Genomic DNA, 19,055 nt, shown 5'->3' with positions numbered 1-19,055 from the left:
AAATTCAAGTGACTGGTGATCAGATTCACAATTTTAATATGTAACAATATCCTTGAACAGTGGCGGATCCAGAAATTTTCATAAGTGGGGGCCCACTGACTGACCTAAGAGGGGGCCCGCTCCAGTCACTCTTCAGTGATTCCCTATATAAGCAACCAAATTTTTTCCCAAAAAGGGGGGGCCCGGGCCCCCTGGGCCCCCCCTCTAAATCCGCCTATGTTGAAGTCCACCTGTTTTTTTTTAAAGTATGGTCATCCTTGACATCTCCTGTCTTGCAGTTTAAATACACCTTAATTCCATGGAGTATCTATTTTGCTGTGTGGGTTGAAAAGATAAATAGCCATGTCCACTAAGGTATAATAAAGCTAATGTTTCTTGCAGGCTTGGACTTACTTCCTATATAAACAGAAAACTGTTAAAACACTTCATAACTCACTTTTCCGACCCATTGCCTCGGCAGTTCGGTAGCTAGGGATTATAGACTCAGCTCTAACGAATAGCTATTGGATAGGACTACAACGTGAGGATAAAGAATTTCTGGGATAAGCATTTTTATCGGCTGAAAGTTTCGTCCGTAACACGGGCAAAAAAGTCAAATTTGATAAAATACGCATTGGGGTCACTAACTTTCGAACCCATTACCTCGGCTGTTCTGTATGGCTAGTGATTATAGACTCTGCTATAACAAATAGCTATATTGGTTATTCATACAGCGTGAGAGTACAGAATTTCGGGGTGAGTAATCTTAACAACTTATAAGACCTAAAATTTTGTCAGAAACATGGAAATAAAGCCAAAATTTGCGCAGTGTATGGCAAGGGATTATAGACACAACTATAAAAAAAAGTTATTGATAGTACTACACCATGAGGGTAACGAAATTCTGGGGTAAGCATTCTTAAAGGCCGAAAATGTCGTCTGAGAGATGGAAATTAAGCCTAATTCGATAAAATACGCATTGGGGACACCCACATTTTCGACCCATTGTTACGATAGTTCTTCATGGCTAGTGGTTATAGACGCTGCCCTAACGAATAGCTATTGGATAGAATTACAACATGAGGGTAACGAATTTATGGGTTAAGCATTTTTAAAGGCCGAAAATTTCGTCCGTAAAACTGAGAAAAGTCAAATTTGATCAAATACGCATTTGAGTCCCCGACTTTCGGCAGTTCTGTATAGCTAGGGATTATAGACTCTGCTCTAATAATTAGCTATTGAATAGTACTACAGCGAGATGATAAGCGTTACCTTCATGACGAATAAATGTAAAACTTCCTGCCAAATGACGTTATAAACGATTATACTTTCTTTTAGAAAAAAAATCGACTGTTTTTGACGAATAACGTACAACATTTAAACCACGGCCGACACTCGGCTAACCGAGAGATTGGTCGGTTAATCTATATTGAGTATGTGGCTATATGGGCGATTGGTCTGTTAATCGGGTTGGTTATACGTCTGTTAAGAGTAAAACGCTTAATTTAATGTTAAACTGTTTTAAATATACAGATTTTTGGCATGTTATAAGAACCAAATCAAAAAAAGAAAAGTGTCTGACAAAATGATATCTATCATAGAACATTTTGCACTTGTAAAAACATTTCTTAGTCTGCGCAGTTTTCAGTAAAACTAAAAGGCGTCGCGCAAGTATGTAGTATTTATGCTTATACGCATAGCATTTTTTTTTTAATAAAAGGCGAAACAAACAAATAGATATCATTTAAAGGACAAAAAGTAGTACTTTGGTTCTAAAAAATAAATTGACATTAGTAAATATTTCATAATTGTAAAATAACGTGATTAATACCACGTTTTAGTGAAAATTATGGGAATAAAGTCTGTTAATGGGTTGGACAATTGAAATTGTGTCAGTTAAGAGTTATTTAGCCACAACAATATTTTTGCTACCTTTATATTTTCCCCTTGAAAAATTTAAGAATGAGATGTTCCTGAGTAAACAAAAATGACAATACGGTGCCACAGTATCCTAGAAAGAGCATTTTTATTTTGACTTTCTTTGCATTTTATAGAAGGTTATGTCACTTCATTATAGCGTGATATGGAGTGGCCTCTGGAATATGCATGAATTTTTTATTGACGTTTTCAATCAGCCTTAATTTTTGTGTCTGTTTGAAGTAGCACGTTCTCAATTCCGACTGAAAGTGTCTTTCTAATACAACACAGGGTACATACAACTTATTCTCGTTTGCATATGAACATGATATTTGTCACTGGACGTTAAACCCTAATTCGTCAGCATCATCCAATTGGTTCTTTTCTTCTATTACTTAATCATGTGTTGTTTACAAATCACTCTAAAGAAGTAAACGGAAAGGAGCGAATGCAGCTACATTTGGTTATTTTAAGTTTCAATTCATTTTATTCCGTTTAGTTTCTTTCTACATAAGTGCAGAGGAGAACTACAGTTGTCTATGGTGGCCGGTGAAGTCCATTTCGCGTTTTCGCGATTTCGCCTTTCATATTCTATAGGGCGAAAAGGCGAAATCGCGAAGTCGAAAACGGGAAAAGTAGAAAACGAGAAATCGGTTTCGCGTTTTCGCGTTTTCGCGTTTTCGACTTCGCAATTTCGCGTTTTCGACTTCGCAATTTCGCGTTTTCCCCATATAGAATATGTAAGGCGAAAACGCTAAAGCGCTAAAACGCAAAATGGCATTAACTTGCCACCATAGTTGTCCGCATGTAAACTTCTAGAATTTGTCACCAATATAAGTACATCGCAATCCGTTACTGTTTCAACAGCCATCGGTGTTTCATGTGTGTATACTTAAACACGTATTATTTTTCTCTCGTTTTTAGCATTGTATCACTCTCTACTGTTCTTATATATTATTCTATATTCTGCGTTTCCATCCAGATTCTCGTGTATACCATGAGGGTCCGGATTGTATTCTTTAAATTGTTATGTAATTTTTTTCTACATTTTATTTATCTTACTCATTATTCTTTCTTTATTTTTCATATTTTGTCATCCCAATATATTTTACTTACTGATGTTTAGTTACATTACGACGTTTATCTCTGATTTATATACTGGTTACCAATGTAGATGACAAATTTGTGTCATTTATGACAATTAAACAGAATCATCATGATATATGCGATCATTCTTGGATGAAATTAATATAACTTTAATATTATACTTTTTGAAACAATTTTTATCGATTTTCAATTTCATTTGTTGTTTTCGTATATGTTATGTTTCGTTGCTCATGTGTTGTTTTCGTATATTTTAGCCCGCTCGTCTTGAGCCTACTCATTTGATCCGATAACACCCCCATATAGCAATAAAATTATACTTTTATTGCCATTCATAACTCTTAACAGACCAATTAACAGAGCGGGTTTTATACATCCGACCCATTAACAGACCAGGTTTTAAATAAAGATTGATTATTGTCACCAAAATACAGATTTTCGTGTAGATTTTTCACACAATGATATCAATATGGTTAACAAACATAATGCCTTTCTTTTTTTGATGTTCAAAATATTGAATGTAAGTAAATTTAACCAATGTGTCATTTTGTGTACATTTTATGTGTGTAAAATGTGTATAAATTTATTGATGAGTAACCCGCCTTTTCATTTTATAGATCGTACATCGAAGCTAGAAAAATAATAATTACACCACTGAATCCAGTATAATGAATTGTTTTGTTAGACATCAATACTTTTTATGATGAAAATATATTTAGAAAGTTATACAATGAAACATGCTGAACTTTCAATGATTTTCTCGATAACACCTGATTAACAGACTTTAGCCAACCCGATTAACAGACCAACCGCCGATATAGCCGCATACTCAATATAGATTAACCGACCAATCTCTCGGTTAGCCGAGTGTCGGCCGTGTAAACGATAACGATAATTATTTGAGACCTCTGACGAATCAGGATAAAAATATTTTGACGAATTACGATAAAATTTTAACCAATTTGTCGCTAACGGTAGCAGAAAATGACCGTTTGATAAAAATCATGTCAGATATTGTACAATGCTCCTTGTGAGCTGTCGTTAATTATGTCCGATATTGTACAACGCTCCTTATGAACTGTCGTAAATTATGTCATCGGATAATATTGCATGCAGATTTAGAGAGAGACTGCGAACAGCAATAGTTAACAACAAGATTAGATCTACAAAGATTTAGACACAAGTGAACTGAATTTCGTGGTTAGACTTGTAGAGTTACTGCACTTAGATAACAATTTTTGGTGGTTAGTCTTTTTGTAGAGTTAGATGACAACTTTTGACAAATTTTAAGGTTTGTTGATATTAACTTGGAAACTTTTTCAGATAAAGAAAACGGTGTAGTACACATAAAAAGATAAGCAAGAATTTCATGTGAAAGAAATCATCAATTGGCTTATATTGCCGTTGTTACATTCCTTAAATACTGTAAATTCAGATATTATTTATTGCGTGCATTTATTATTGCGATTTTAAACAAATACATTAACAAAAAACGCCCTAAACACAATTTAACAGTGTATATTTCTATATTTGTATTTGCTAATTTCTCGGATATTCGGGGGGGGGGGGGGGGGGGGGGTCGAGGGGCTGGACTGAATTTCCGATCCACCAGGGCTCTGCTGAACATCCGCTTCGGACCTTCAGCGGCTCATGACCCCATGTTCGATTAACAGAACGCAGCAAGTATCCACGTCTCTGATTAGTGCTGTGTTCGTTTGCCATTGAGAGATTCTGGCTAATGTGAGCTTATAGTTGGTTTGATTTTTTGGCTGTATTTATGACTACTCTTATGATAGCTGAACCATATTTGAAAAGCCAAATGGACAGTTCTCCGTGTATGCCCGCCCCTCTTCTGCACCTAGTACTTTCAAAAGACTTATCATTTTATACCTAGGAAAAGGGAAGACTGGTCAAAATGTTTGGGTGGTCAATTTTTTAGGTATGTAGAAGAAGGGGGGTTAGAATTTCTTTTATAAATTCAAAGTTGGGAGTCAGTTTTGTCTCTAATAAAAAAATTGTGAACTTTTGATTCAAGTATATCCTACTTATCATGTATGTCAAAGTTAAGTTTTTGGCGTGTTGAGAAAAGGGGGGTCAATCTTTTTTAAATGTTTTAACTTTTAAGGGCATATGATACAGTTACAGGGGAGGTAATGACGTTGCTAACGTAAATTGTTATTTTAGCGACGCCAAACTAGGACTTATCGGGAAAAGATTCAGTTTTCGACTGATTTTTATCATTCAAACTTATTTAACTTGAAAACGAGTTCATGGACCCCTCTTTTTTAAAATGCCATTTGGTTTGATTAAGCGAGAAGATTATGTGTGCCAATTTTCATGAAAACGTAAATAGTGCATTTTTTTTAAATTTGATAAATATACAGCAAAAAATATGTTTTTCTACATCCATGAACATTTGATATATATGAGTTATTTCTGAATAAAATGAATTTTTAGGATACTTATAAAATACAAAAATTACAAACTATTTAACAAAAAAACAATTTGTGTTTATCTTTTAAAACCAAAAAAGTTATGGTTTTCTTTCGAAAGGGAAAATACGGCCACAAAGCCGAATTTTGAGCAAATATACAAAATTTCGACCTCATTTTACTCAAAAAGTAGCACATGAAGGTATATTTGTTATTACATATTTAATTTAATGAGGTAAAAATAGTCTTTATGGACATTTTTATCAAAATACGGGATCAAAACTGTATCGTATGCCCTTAAGTGATGATAAATATAAATGGTGAAATATTATGAGGAAGGTTGGGGGGGGGGGGAGGGGGTAGGGAAAGTTTTATGTGTTTGATTTCAAAATGACCAGCCCCTTTCCAGATAAAAAAAAATGATAATTCCCTAAGTGTTACAAGTTTTAATTAATTTAGATGTAAGTTTAAACTCTTTTAGATTTTTTATTGTAATATCTCTTGCAGCCTACCATGCTATGTGTTTTTTGTTTGTGCATGTGTGATGTTAGTTAAGTTTAATCAAAATGGCCGAATTTTAACTTAATTTTTGTAAATCATTGATTGAAGAAACACTTTCTTTCCAAGTTAAAATTCATTAGTTTTGATCATTTCTGGGGCAAGTGTGACGTGAATGTTAAATCACTGCATTAAATACTTCACTGAACACATATTTTTAGATACATTTACAAGGCCAAAAATTCATCACTCATAACAACTCATCAATCAAAAACAGAATTGTATGCATGCCTGTAAAAATTGAATATATATGTAATACGTGATTAAGATGCACATTTGACAAGTCTGACGAACGTCCACATTTTCAATTAAATGTCGGAACTGCTTTCAGACTAAACCTTTAATGTCATAAAGGTAACCAGTCCTACATAACTCTTATCACTCCCACTAACAAATTATAAAAACTCTTTAAAAATATATTAAAAAAGTCTTAAAGACTATCCACATCCATGATTCCGAATTCTTTGGGACTCTTATTTTGAACGAATACATGCATGCATATTAATATATTGGCCTCGGCTATAGTGGAAAAAAAGCCACGGTTATTTTATATTTAGAAATATTTATAATACATATATATATATATATATATATATATATATATATATATATATATATATATATATATATATATGTATATATATATATATATATATTATATATATATATATATATATATAAAAGTCTATAAAAAGGACCAACCAGCAAATTTACTATGTACCGGATCGTCTAGAATAGGCGATACTATGCAGATAAGGAAAAAATTATATCAGTCTAAAGATTTGCACAACGGTACTGATATAAGGTGTTATTAAACGAAAATGTTGTTATAAAATCGTGTTGATATATATATAACTCGTCTAATCATCAACAATGTTAGATCTGTAAATTTTTGGTTCTTCCCTCGCCGGGATATCGTGATATCAAATCGCCTGCACTGCCAAGGTATCCGACGCGCTATACCACTCGACCACCTCGGCTTCACTTATATATATATATATATATATATATATATTTAAGGTAAATAATAGGTCTTTTATTACATTTGAGATCCTTCAATAATTCCTCTCAAAATATCTACTTTCTTTTGTAATATGTGTTGTTTTTTTGTGGGTTTTTTTGTGTGTGCATTGTACCGTGTATGCAGAGAGATTTACGGATAAAGTTAAAAGATTTGATACTTATTTCAACTTGAGAGATCTTAAGTTTCATGTAATACTTTTAATTCTCAGTGTTGTTCAAATTTTTTGGCTAAATTTAACTTTAACAAAGATGAGTTATAAAAAGAAATTTCTCTAACAAACAGCCCTAAAAAAACCTTGAAAATCCACAAATCTCCCTCAAGACGACTGTGCTTAATTACATTATAACCCTCTTCAGCTGACAAACAAGGTATGGATTTTAAAGGTTGCTCGCTTTTCCAGGTTCATACATGTACTTGATTTTGGTTTTTTGTTTTATTCCTTTTAAAATTTATTAATGCACATCATCTGTAAATGTTTTTTGATATACGTGAAAGGGATTTAATTCAAATATGGAACACAAAAACGGACAGACTGGTGATGTTACATTAACATCCTCTTCATTTTATCGTGAATTCTTTCGTTATTTTCACATCTTCATTTCTGGCAAAGGGATCCCATATTTCTATCAGATTTTCTTTATCTTTGTATTATTATTGCATTTAGATGCACTTTACATTTACAGTAATTGTTCAAACTTTTAGATCTGAATGGAATTTTGATAATAGAAGTTTTGACATAAATGCTCATTAAATTAAATTTTACGTCCTACGATTTTTACTAAGATTGATTTTTTATATCATTTGTATGTGAATGTTCAGCAATGTTTGAAATTTATGTTAAATAGAATTTGAAGTCTAGGCCTAAAGGAACAAATAAAAACAATGTGTAACGGAAATATTGTTTGAATTCGGCTAGAACTGTCGTAAAACAAAACCACATTAAATTGTTACTTAAAACATTTCATTATTCGACACCTTGCAAACTCACAACTATTCAATACAGGACACTATTCTAGCATTGACATTAGGAAAATTTAATTTTTACAGTTGGATAACTTTGATAGATTTTCATATCAAATATATAATATTTCGTAAAAATAAGCAAGAATGTTTTTCAATATTGATTCAATTCATTGATATGAAAATAAAGTTTCACGGTTCTAAATAAGTATGTAAATAAACTTGTTAATTCAGGTAGAAAATATATTTCTTTCGCATACCGTCCTCGGTTAAATATTACCTTCTTTTCACTGTAATATCTTTTAACTCTAATACTAAGAATTTTGAATAAGCACGTGATTTGTTGGTTCGCCTGGAGGTGATGTATATAAATTTGATATTTAAAGCATATCTTATCAGTGTAGATAGTTATAGCAGCCTTAAATGTTCAAATTGAAAAATGTTTTTGATATATAAATACGTTTTATACTGAATTTCGAAATGCTCGAAGGCACGTAACTCTACATAAAAACTAAATAACATTTTGTGCGTGATCTGTAATTTTTCTATAGTCTGGATATTCCCGTCGAGAAATGAAAAAGTAGTGTCTATCTATTCAGCAATTAGTTTATTTAAGTATCACTTTCATCGCCACAGGACAGTGAGAAAATGGACAGAAAATCTAATAAACGCTATTCAGTTTAGAAAAATGAGAAGTGTCTATGTTAAAACGTAACCTTGTGTAAATTTCCAAAATGGGGACGCAAATATTTAGTGATGAGACTGACAAAGATGCTGAAAGCATCATTAAGTATACCAGACAACCAAAGAAGCCACCAGAGTATGTCCCTAGAAGTCGATCATTGGATGACTTGCCTGGTGGATTACGTGTACCAATACTCAAGAAACCAGATTCACGTTTTCAACAAAAATATGAAGCAAACGTTGCTGGTTTGGAGGAACTAAAAATGTTACGACAGAAACATGGGAAAATGGTGGAAGACATAACAGCTACATTAGTCCCTCAAGAAAAGGTTTGTTATTATTTTCATTGTTGATACATGTGTATAATGTTATTGAACTGTTAAACAAACTGTGCTAGTCCGTACAACTACCGATCTTCTTCCATTCTGATGACCTGAATATGTATGAAATAATTGTCACTGGACGGTAAGCCAGCAAAAATCAATCTTTCATTCAAAATAAAATACCGGTAATTAGAATGGTAAATTTGAATTATTAATTTTGTTTTAAAAAAATCACCTATAAGTTTAACTTGTCAAAAGAGACGTCTCATCAAGTTTCAAATTTCCATATATGTTTAAACTTAATGACTTTTTCAATATGAAAATAGTGTATTTACATTTAAAAATTTACGATCGGTCGATCAATATACATCAACTGTATCAAAGTAAATGAGGGTAACCTTAGTGCAGTCTTATATAATCTACGAAACTTACGTCATAAAGTAACAAAATGATAATATAACACAATACCTTATGCCTAGGACAAAAGTATACACTGATTTTCTTGTCTGACAAAGTGACATGACACATAATAGAAACGACGTTAGTCTAACCGTTTGCAGCTCCTTTGCTATGAGCATTTGTGTTTGTCAATTTTTAGATATTATAAACAAAATGTTCACTTCATAAAATTGTAACTTTTCTGTCTCATGTCTAGACTAAGGCATGTTTCAACAATAGTAATACATATTGTACAACGTTGTACCGACACCTCTGACTGTGAGGCATTTTTTACGCTATTCAAAAATAGGTCTATGAAACCCCAAGGCATACACAATAAATGAAACCTTTTTCAGTTGTAAAAGACTCAAATTTTCATTGTGTTATTTTATATTGGACGAAAAATCATATTCTTATTTAAATATTTTTTTTTTTAGCTTGTTAAGAAACTATTTGGCAACAATCCACAAATGAGTTCTAGTTTAAATTTTGGCAATTATGGGAAAATATTTGTACATAAGGACAGACTAAGTACCAAAAAAAAATGCCTCGATGACAAGTTCTATATTTACATTTTGTCCTGTACTTTAATTACACTTACACCGTCTATAGTGATATCGATACCTTGATCGGGGATTTTTAAGTAACCAACTAAAATAAACCTACCTTGGGTAGTAGTCAGTAGTCGGTTTATGTTTAATTAAACTGGAAATTTTTCGGACCTCTCTGTAATTAATGTAGATAAAGAAATAGAAAATAGAAGAAAAAATCATTGTTCTAATATCCATTCAAAAATTGACAATCTGTCGCTCGTCTGTAAATTGTCCATATTGGGCTTATTGAAAAGAACACGAGCCTCTGACTTGTCTCTATTAAGACCGATTCTTACCCCCTTCATAAATATCAACTTTCTAACGCACATAACATTAATGTACTACATGAGACACATAAGGCATATGTATAGTTACTATCAAGGGGTGACAAACATTCATCCGACTTATATATAAAAGTGATGTGGTATGTTTGCAAATGCGGGACAATTTGAACTATCGACCAAAGTCCAAATGAAGTGATTGTAAGCAATCATAGGCAACCGTGCTGCCTTCAACAATGTGTAAATCCATACCCGTTTCATGGTCGACTATAAAAGGCACCGACTTGAAAAATATGAAACAATTCAATTGAGAAAACTATAACGGCCTAATCGATAACAAAACAATTTGTTAATGTTTAAGAATGGAATATAGGACCATCAGATTTGAAACAAATCAGGGCTAGTATACTAGTACTTGTTTAAACTTTCAGAGATAAACCCTAAAAGTAAATATTTCTTTATAAAATGACAACATTCGTAGAATTACATCTTTTTTTTTCATTTGCAAGCATGCAGCGCTTTTGTTCATTTTCATAAGAATGGAATAGACAAGAGAAATTGTCCATCGGATACTTTAAAAGGCATGCTCATTTTCTGACCTAGAGTGGGAAGGATCCAGGTTGGACCTCTTTTTTCTTTTATTATTTCTTTGAAGTAGAGCCAAAACATATATATGAAAATCAGACTGGACTCCCTTTAAAAAAAATTTGGAATGTCCAAAATGACTGAAAGGCCCGACAGTCCAAAGGCCTACGACAAATTTAACATCAAGGAGGTCTCATTCTTATATTTACATTTTAGTTGCAAAAGAAGTTTGATAAGTCGTTTATCAGTCTTTTTTATTCATTAAATCATTTCTTTTAAGTTTATAGTTGCTAAGTTGGCAAAGGAAAATCTATTTCAAAGTAACAATATTGAAAATATTTTACTAGACAGAGCCAAAGTTTAATCCAGTCCAAAGGATTTAAAATTAAGATCAAATACAATTTATAAGAAATACATTATGACTATATCTATTTGTTCAATCAAATTTATTTACATTAAGCTCATTTTCTATGAACAACAGGATAAGAAAAAACTGCTTTACACAGTTATGTGATATTTGCATACCTCAAGTGATGACTTGCTTTTTGATGACATGTCTTGTTTTGTAACAAATGTGTTGCCGTTTGAAATAATTATTTTTTATCGCAATATGTAAAATCAGAAAGTACTTTACATAAACGTTCTGATAACTCACTGTATGTATTACAGTTTCTATTTATCATATGATTAACCACGATGACAATTTCTGATTTACTCCAAACTTAGTATCATTTAAAAAATTGAATGTGTTATCGCCCCTCAAAAGATTAATGTTGTTCGTCCTTTTTCTCATGCGGAGTTACATTGTTGACATAAATGTTGGACGTGGGACAAGTTCAATCATCGTTTCATTCTGTAAGGGGTCTAGTTAGTATATTGTTTCCCCCCAGATTGCAACCACATTAACTTTGAAGTGAAATCAACCAGAAATTCAATTTTTTTAAATATATGCAAAGTTTACTCTATGTTAACAAAATTTATGTACACACATTTCCCATAGAAGTTGTTTTCCTGGCAAATTCAATGAAAATTGAGTGAGTCATATATATGACTTAGTTATAGATCTATCTCGAGAATATCGTTTGTCCATTATACGCCATCGTGGTTGGCAGTTATGGCTACAGTTGTGTTGCTTTGTCTGAAGTTTTCTATGTAGACTGTTGTTTGTTATTTCGTCGTTTTTTCGGTTTTCTTCGATTTGTGAGTTTTGATATCCCAGCCGTTCTTCTGTTAATTGTATTAAGTGTTTTAGATTAAGAGTTACCTAAGATACATGTAAGTAGGTACGTACTGTTAACTCATTTTGGTACCAGTGGGTTTCCTTTGAGTAGCTTCTTTCCGATTTTAATACAAATAAACCACCAAACGTCGCTAAATACATTTATCTACATCTAATTAGATCTCTAATTCTCCTGTCTTATTGTAGAATCGTGTCAGTTGAAAGAAAGTAGATTCACAAAATTTAACTCTCTGCTTTTTTAGAGGAATTAAAGCAATTATTTAACAAAGAACATAATGATATACATCATACCAACTAATTTAACAGGAATCATTGAACGATTTTCAAAACTGCAAAAAAACACTCACTTAATGAGATCATCAAAATCGTTTCGAATGTTTCGAATGCTACGGGATCTGTAAACATTTTCTACAGAAAGATTCTACTTGTCACGCATTGTTTGCCTCCATCGCTAAAGGTGGGGCATGTATTTACGCTGAACTTCGCCCGTCCATTCAAATAGACGATTTATAGGGTGTGCAATGCATCAACTGCATTTTCTTCAACATTAATTAAAGTTTGCACAAATGTATTAATGCTATAGAGGTAATAGAGGCCAAAGTACCTAGTTTGTTTCATGTTTAACTTTTACGGTTTTCCTTCGGAATCACTCAAACTTGACCGTAGGTGAATGAAACATTTGCCACTGGACGTAACATAAAGCAAAGAACAATCAGTCAATCTTTGAGAACTCTAAATTTTATTGCACAGCGCATTTAAAGCTTCTTTTTTTCAAAACAACACTGTGCGGAATAGGTTCAGACACGATATTGGTCTTGTTATATATATGTTAGCGGCAATAAGTGAAATTAGGCATTAAGCTTAAATCCTAGGCAGTAAGCTAACGCCTAGGCATTAAGTTATTGCCTGAAATTTTCAGGCATTAAGCTTATTTCCTGAAATCTGATGATAATTATTCATCCTATTGCCGAACATAAATTTAGGCAATAAGTAAACTCTGGAATTTATGCATATAAATATACATTCATTTGACAGATCTTCAAATTTAGTAAGTTTATTTAGTAATTTTAGCATTTAAAAAAAACAGATCTAACGCATACTTTTTTCATGTTTTTGTGGCATTACAAAATATTAAAAAGATTTTTTTTTTATTGTATTCATTTGAAAAAAGGGGGAGATTCTATAGAATAATCATGATGTCCATTTAAAAATTTGTACACTTCACTAGTCGAACTGGTTTGAACTGGTCAATAGTAGACAAAATTAAGATATGATATATTGCTCACACCATTTTCCATATTCTTTTCATGGAACAAGTACATTTTCTTTGTTAACAGTTCCACAATTTGGGACAACAAAATGATTTTAACACAAATTTCCATCAAGTTTTCATATTTTAAAATTATTATTTGATGCGTTTTAATATAAATAACATGTTTTCTGAGTGATTTAAATTCCGGTCTTTTGTGGACAGTTGTCTCATTGGCAATCATACCACATCTTCTTTTTTATATTTAGGGCGAAACTGGGCCCTGTAGTTTTATTTTTCTTTTGCTCATATTCAAACGTATGTTAATTGCAGTAATAAAATTAAAATAGTTGAAGTTCTCTGTATTTATAATGAAAGATGCACGATATTTTCCTTTGATCTATTTAGTATGAAAACGTGACACTTCGAATTCATCTCCCTCAAAGCATATAAATAAATGATTATACCGATTTTATATTTAATTTTAACTATTTACAGTGAGTTTGTTCAATTGTAATATAAAACATAGTTATATTTATGTTTTGTTTCAAAGAGTTTAAATGTACAATTATGATATCAAAATTATTTATTACCCTTTAATTTAAAACTAATAATTATTTGCCAATAATAAATCGGTATATAAATTAAAGTTGTTAGTTAAATTTGATACAATTTTTCAATTTTTTCATTTGCTATTTTCTTTTATGCCAATACTTAGGACAGCGGTTATGACATCCTTGCTAAGATTATCCTCAGATAGCTTCGATGTGTATGCTGAGACATGTTGAAAGTCGGTCCTAACTTTATCATAATTTCTGTCCTAAGAATATCTTATAGGGTCGATCTTAGGACAGTTTCGATAAACAGGCTCCAGTTCTCATAATGTTATTATATAACAAACATAGTTTTATTTAAATGTCTTTTATTTACTCGCATTTATACTTTAGGCATTACGCTTAATGTCTGCACACATTTTTCAGGATTTAAGCTTAAATCCTAGGATTTAAGACTACTGCCTAACTTAATTTAGGCAATAGACTTACTGCCTAGGCGTTAGCTGAGCTTAATGCCTGATTTCACTTATTGCCGCTAACATATATCGAAACGATCATTGTTAGGTAAGGTATACTACCCTCCATTCGAAGTAGCATAGTCCTACAGACAAATAGATTGGTTATCTGTCGGACTAGTCTACTCTAAGTGGAGGGTAGTTTACCTAACCCAACAATTACTTCACGATTCAGCTAGCAAGCAAGCTAACCAAATATATCACATGTGCCTACATGCTCATTGAAATCGGCTGTATATAGTTGAAACGAAGCCTTTGTACCCGTCAAATAACTTGATCTAACGATAATCATAAAAAAGACTATTTGGTATACAGTGCTTAGGGAAAACATACTTTTAAAGAAAACAAACGGCCTTATTATCATTGATATTATCTACAATCTAAAGTCAGGTTGGCAAAGACCACACGATCCTTATTATACTGGATCCTCTAAAGTCAGGTTGGCAAAGACCACACGATCCTTATTATACTGGATCCTCTAAAGTCAGGTTGGCAAAGACCACACGATCCTTATTATACTGGATCCTCTAAAGTCAGGTTGGCAAAGACCACACGATCCTTATTATACTGGATCCTCTAAAGTCAGGTTGGCAAAGACCACACGATCCTTATTATACTGGATCCTCATTGCGATTCTATACAATCTAAAGTCAGATTGGCAAAGACCACACGATCCTTATTATACTGGACCCTCATTGCGATCCTCAGTGGACAAAGTTCTTTTTAATAGAACTATTATAATGTAAAAAAAAAAGATTTTTTTAAGTTTAAATGGTTTGTTTAATTTAATAACAGTCAGACATTTTAATTATATTGAGACATTTTCAAAATTTAGAAAATTGCATCTAAATGTTTCTTTTAATTACTAAAAAGTATGTGAAGTAATTTACATTTTTGCTTAAGGACCTTTTTATGCGCACGTGTTGTCCACAGCTACGACCTTCCACTAATCATCTACAACGATCAGACATTTTCATGGTCTGTAATAATAGCGATATACATATATGGAATATTTTAAAGACGGAACACTCGATAATTATTTTACGGAGAATTAGACAGGGGTAATGAAGCATTTAAGATTTCTCTCTTTAAATGCAATTAAAGTGTGACCAAAGAAAAACATGACAGCCCTAGGAAAAACATTCTCTCACATCAGCAAGTCCAGGGATATGATACATATATAATCGCATTTCTATCGGTTTACATTTTAAGTCAAATAAATCCCCAATGTTGAATTAATATAAATATCTTTTCATCTTCTTTATAGATAAGAGTCTTAATTTAATGCCTTCTCTATATACATACACATGTTTAAAATTCAAATATTTCATATTTAAATCATTGGAATCTATCAAGAATTTACTTTTTAAAGGCTTTGAAATAAGATTTTACTTTCAGTCATGTCAAGGGCGTCATTCGGATTATCGAGAAATCAGCCCGTTGGTTTTACGTTTGTATACAGTAACATAGAAGAGAAATCCTTTGATCGAGTAGGCAACTGGTCTGTTGTAAATAATTTGTAAAAAAAATGACACAAATTTTACACTTTTTTTATATTTCTCGTATTCGTTTTGTTTTTACAAATAGTATCGAAAATCTAGCAATATGGTTCAGCATCTAAAAAGTTATCTCTATTACACTATTTTAGACAAGTGATTGCTAAATATAATGTACAATCCGAGTTAGCCTTTACTCGCCAATTAATAGAATCAAATATCGCAAAAATAAGTTCCATAACTTATCATTATTTATCTTATTTTGTTCCTTAGCTAATTCTTTAACTCTAACAATTTAATTAAAAAGAGTATTGGCCTACAGTATCAAAGAACAATACTCGTGATAACATGCATGTTTCTGTCGATTGCAGTGTAACTCTGTTTGCGCTATGTTGATTCCTTCAGCGCAAACAGTCTTTAACCCTGTCCCATTTTTGGCGGTTTTCTGCTCTTCGGTTGGGTTGTTGTCACTATGACACATTCCTCATTTCCATTCTCAATTGTATTCCCCATTGGTCAGGCTTTACTTATAGTGGATCACATATCATTCAATTAAAATGAAAATGAAATTCTTTGCAAATTTTTTCAATAATACACTGAGATTTACACCGTAAAGTTGTTGTTTATTTGTTCATTATTGGTATCATATTGTAATATCAATCTCTTATCTCGTACAATAACAAATCTTATTGATAAATAAGTCACATACAAATAACATGTAATACATTTAAATTATATAAGAGCGAACCTTTATTGAGGATAATGGCCTCTCAGACGGTCATTAGAATTCCGGACATTTACAGTAAATCTTGTAACGAGATTTCAATTACTCCAGACTTGTCAATATGTTGATTTATAGAAAACTTTTGAGAATTAGATAACATAAACAAAAACACAATCTATGAATTATGCTATCCGTTGGTCTTAGTATTGAAAAACAATTTCGAAGAGTTTATGCTTATTAAAGCATGTGCTTCCTATTTTAAAATACCACACCTCCAGCAACTGTCGGTGTATCGAAAGTAAAAAAAATATATACCCCCCCCCCTTTCCATCCTTCCGATACATTTGAACATAAGTACTAACATTAACAATGCTCTTTTGTGAATAATTATGTTTAATAGGTTTTTTTTTCAAAATGAAATCCTCAAATCATTCATTTGTGTCTGTCCCAAAATATATACAGGTCAAAATAGTATGACCAGTTTAAAAACTTTTATTATTTATGATAAGATCAGTTTTAAATATTTTCATGACTTTGTTTACGTTCAGGTTCTTAATTTATCTTTGATCCGTTATGATATGTATCCATAAAAAAATAATATTGAACAATAATTTACACAGCAGTTGACCCCCGTTTCAAGGTCTGACTTTCATCTTTTAACAAATTGATATTTTTAAAATCTATATATATATGCGTTCTCCGACATTTCTATACACAATGTAAGCATAACCAAGGCATTCAGACAACTGATCGTAAATGAGGCTTTTGGAAAAGTGTATCTTTCATATATATTGATATCTCAAGTCGCTTCATTTTCATATTCCACACTGTTCATGTTTTAAAACATAGCAAAAAAAGAATATATTGTTAGTAAAATGAGTAACAGCTTATATTTATTTTTGTAGAACCAGATAAGAAGTAGTCCAGTCAGACTATCGTCTTCAAGTTTAGCTATTATCAAAGAAGAGTCACAGGTTAACAGTGAATTTCATGTCGAAACCACGAATGATGAAAGCCATCACTCCAAAGTCCGTTTTAGTATTTGTAGTGATGATTCACTAAAGGACATTAGCATGTGTAGTAGCGACAGTAATATAAGTGGAAGCACGGAGTCGCTTAATCGTTCATCAAGAGAAATAGATGACCAAATAAAAACTCGCACAAATGAAAAAATTTTAGAAAATTTTCGAAGAAATTTCCCGACAGCTCAGCCGCCACAAATTCAGCCTAGACGCAGGGCCAGTATTCAAGTGGACACTTTAACTAATAGTAAGCCACCTCCGATTGACCGATCGATCCGTCCAAAACTTCGTAGGGCAAGCTTCCAATGTGAAGCTGTTATTACAAAACAGTTTGAAAGGGGAGATTCTGTTTCCAAATTAATATCCGATTTTAAACTTCAATATAACTTTCCTTCTCCTGTACATGCTGTTACAAGACAGTATGGCAGTTCTTCTGATATAAAAATGAAAGATAAAATGGAGACCTCGCCCAGTGTTGAAAAAGATTTGAAAACTATTCTTACAGAATGGGCAGGTGATCAGACGACAAATAAAAAACTAACCAAACAAGACGCTGCTAACACTAATACCAAAGTAAACTCTGAAGGAAATACAAAGTTTAGATCAGAAACAAATTCTATCGGGCATGCGCGTAATCTCAGTTTTACGTCAGACTATTTTGGGTCTACAGAAACATTAAATACAACAAAGAGCTTCCCTCTTGCAGCCAAAGGAAATGAAGGAATGAATATAAGACGCCAAAGTTTACCTGTGATATTGACTAGCAACGAGAGATTGTCTGAAACCGTGCCAAAGTTACCAGAAAGAAGGAGGTCTCTCATGGACAATAAGCCTAATACAAAAAATAAAAGAGAGTCAAAAAAAGAGAATAAAATACAAACACTAAGCACTGAATCTGATGATGGCATTTTTCATGACGAGGACGAACTTACTAAACAAGAATTGACAAATAAAGTCCACAAAGATTACAGAGACATGGATGATGTTTTTCGTCCTAAAAAACGAAACGAGCCGAGTAGGCCAGACATTAAAGTAACTTTGGCTTTGGAAACAGCCTTGTAACTGTGATAGTAAAAAATAGTCGCTTATTATAATAAAACTTCAATGCTCTGTTACATTTGTTGAATATGATAATAAAATGTCTGGGTAACGGAAATTCATGCCCTATTTATTTATGTAACTATATGTCTTCATCATGTTAATCAGAGTTAGGCGATGTCCGTTATTATCACATCTTGTGTAACGGTTTTTGATCTGGATCCCGATTGGACATGATCCTAGTTTATCTCGAAGATGTCAACGTTTTATAATATGGATAAATATCTAATGGCATAACAGGTGATATTCCTGGGGCAACATACATACTGATCAGTAAAA

At 32.4% G+C, this 19,055-nt stretch overlaps 1 protein-coding gene across 1 annotated transcript; it reads left to right on the top strand.

Annotated features, from left to right (window-relative positions):
- Positions 1-8,377: 8,377 nt before the first annotated feature.
- LOC143043190 (uncharacterized) lies at positions 8,378-18,834 on the top strand. Its single transcript, XM_076215609.1, has 2 exons — positions 8,378-8,987; positions 17,562-18,834. Exons 1-2 carry the CDS (start codon positions 8,709-8,711, stop codon positions 18,738-18,740), a joined length of 1,458 nt encoding a protein of 485 aa, XP_076071724.1. The 5' UTR covers positions 8,378-8,708; the 3' UTR covers positions 18,741-18,834.
- The last annotated feature ends 221 nt before the right edge of the window (positions 18,835-19,055 follow it).

Source organism: Mytilus galloprovincialis, chromosome 1 (assembly GCF_965363235.1).
Source record: "Mytilus galloprovincialis chromosome 1, xbMytGall1.hap1.1, whole genome shotgun sequence".
NCBI lineage: Eukaryota > Metazoa > Mollusca > Bivalvia > Mytilida > Mytilidae > Mytilus > Mytilus galloprovincialis.
This window is presented reverse-complemented; position numbering and strand designations above follow the sequence as displayed.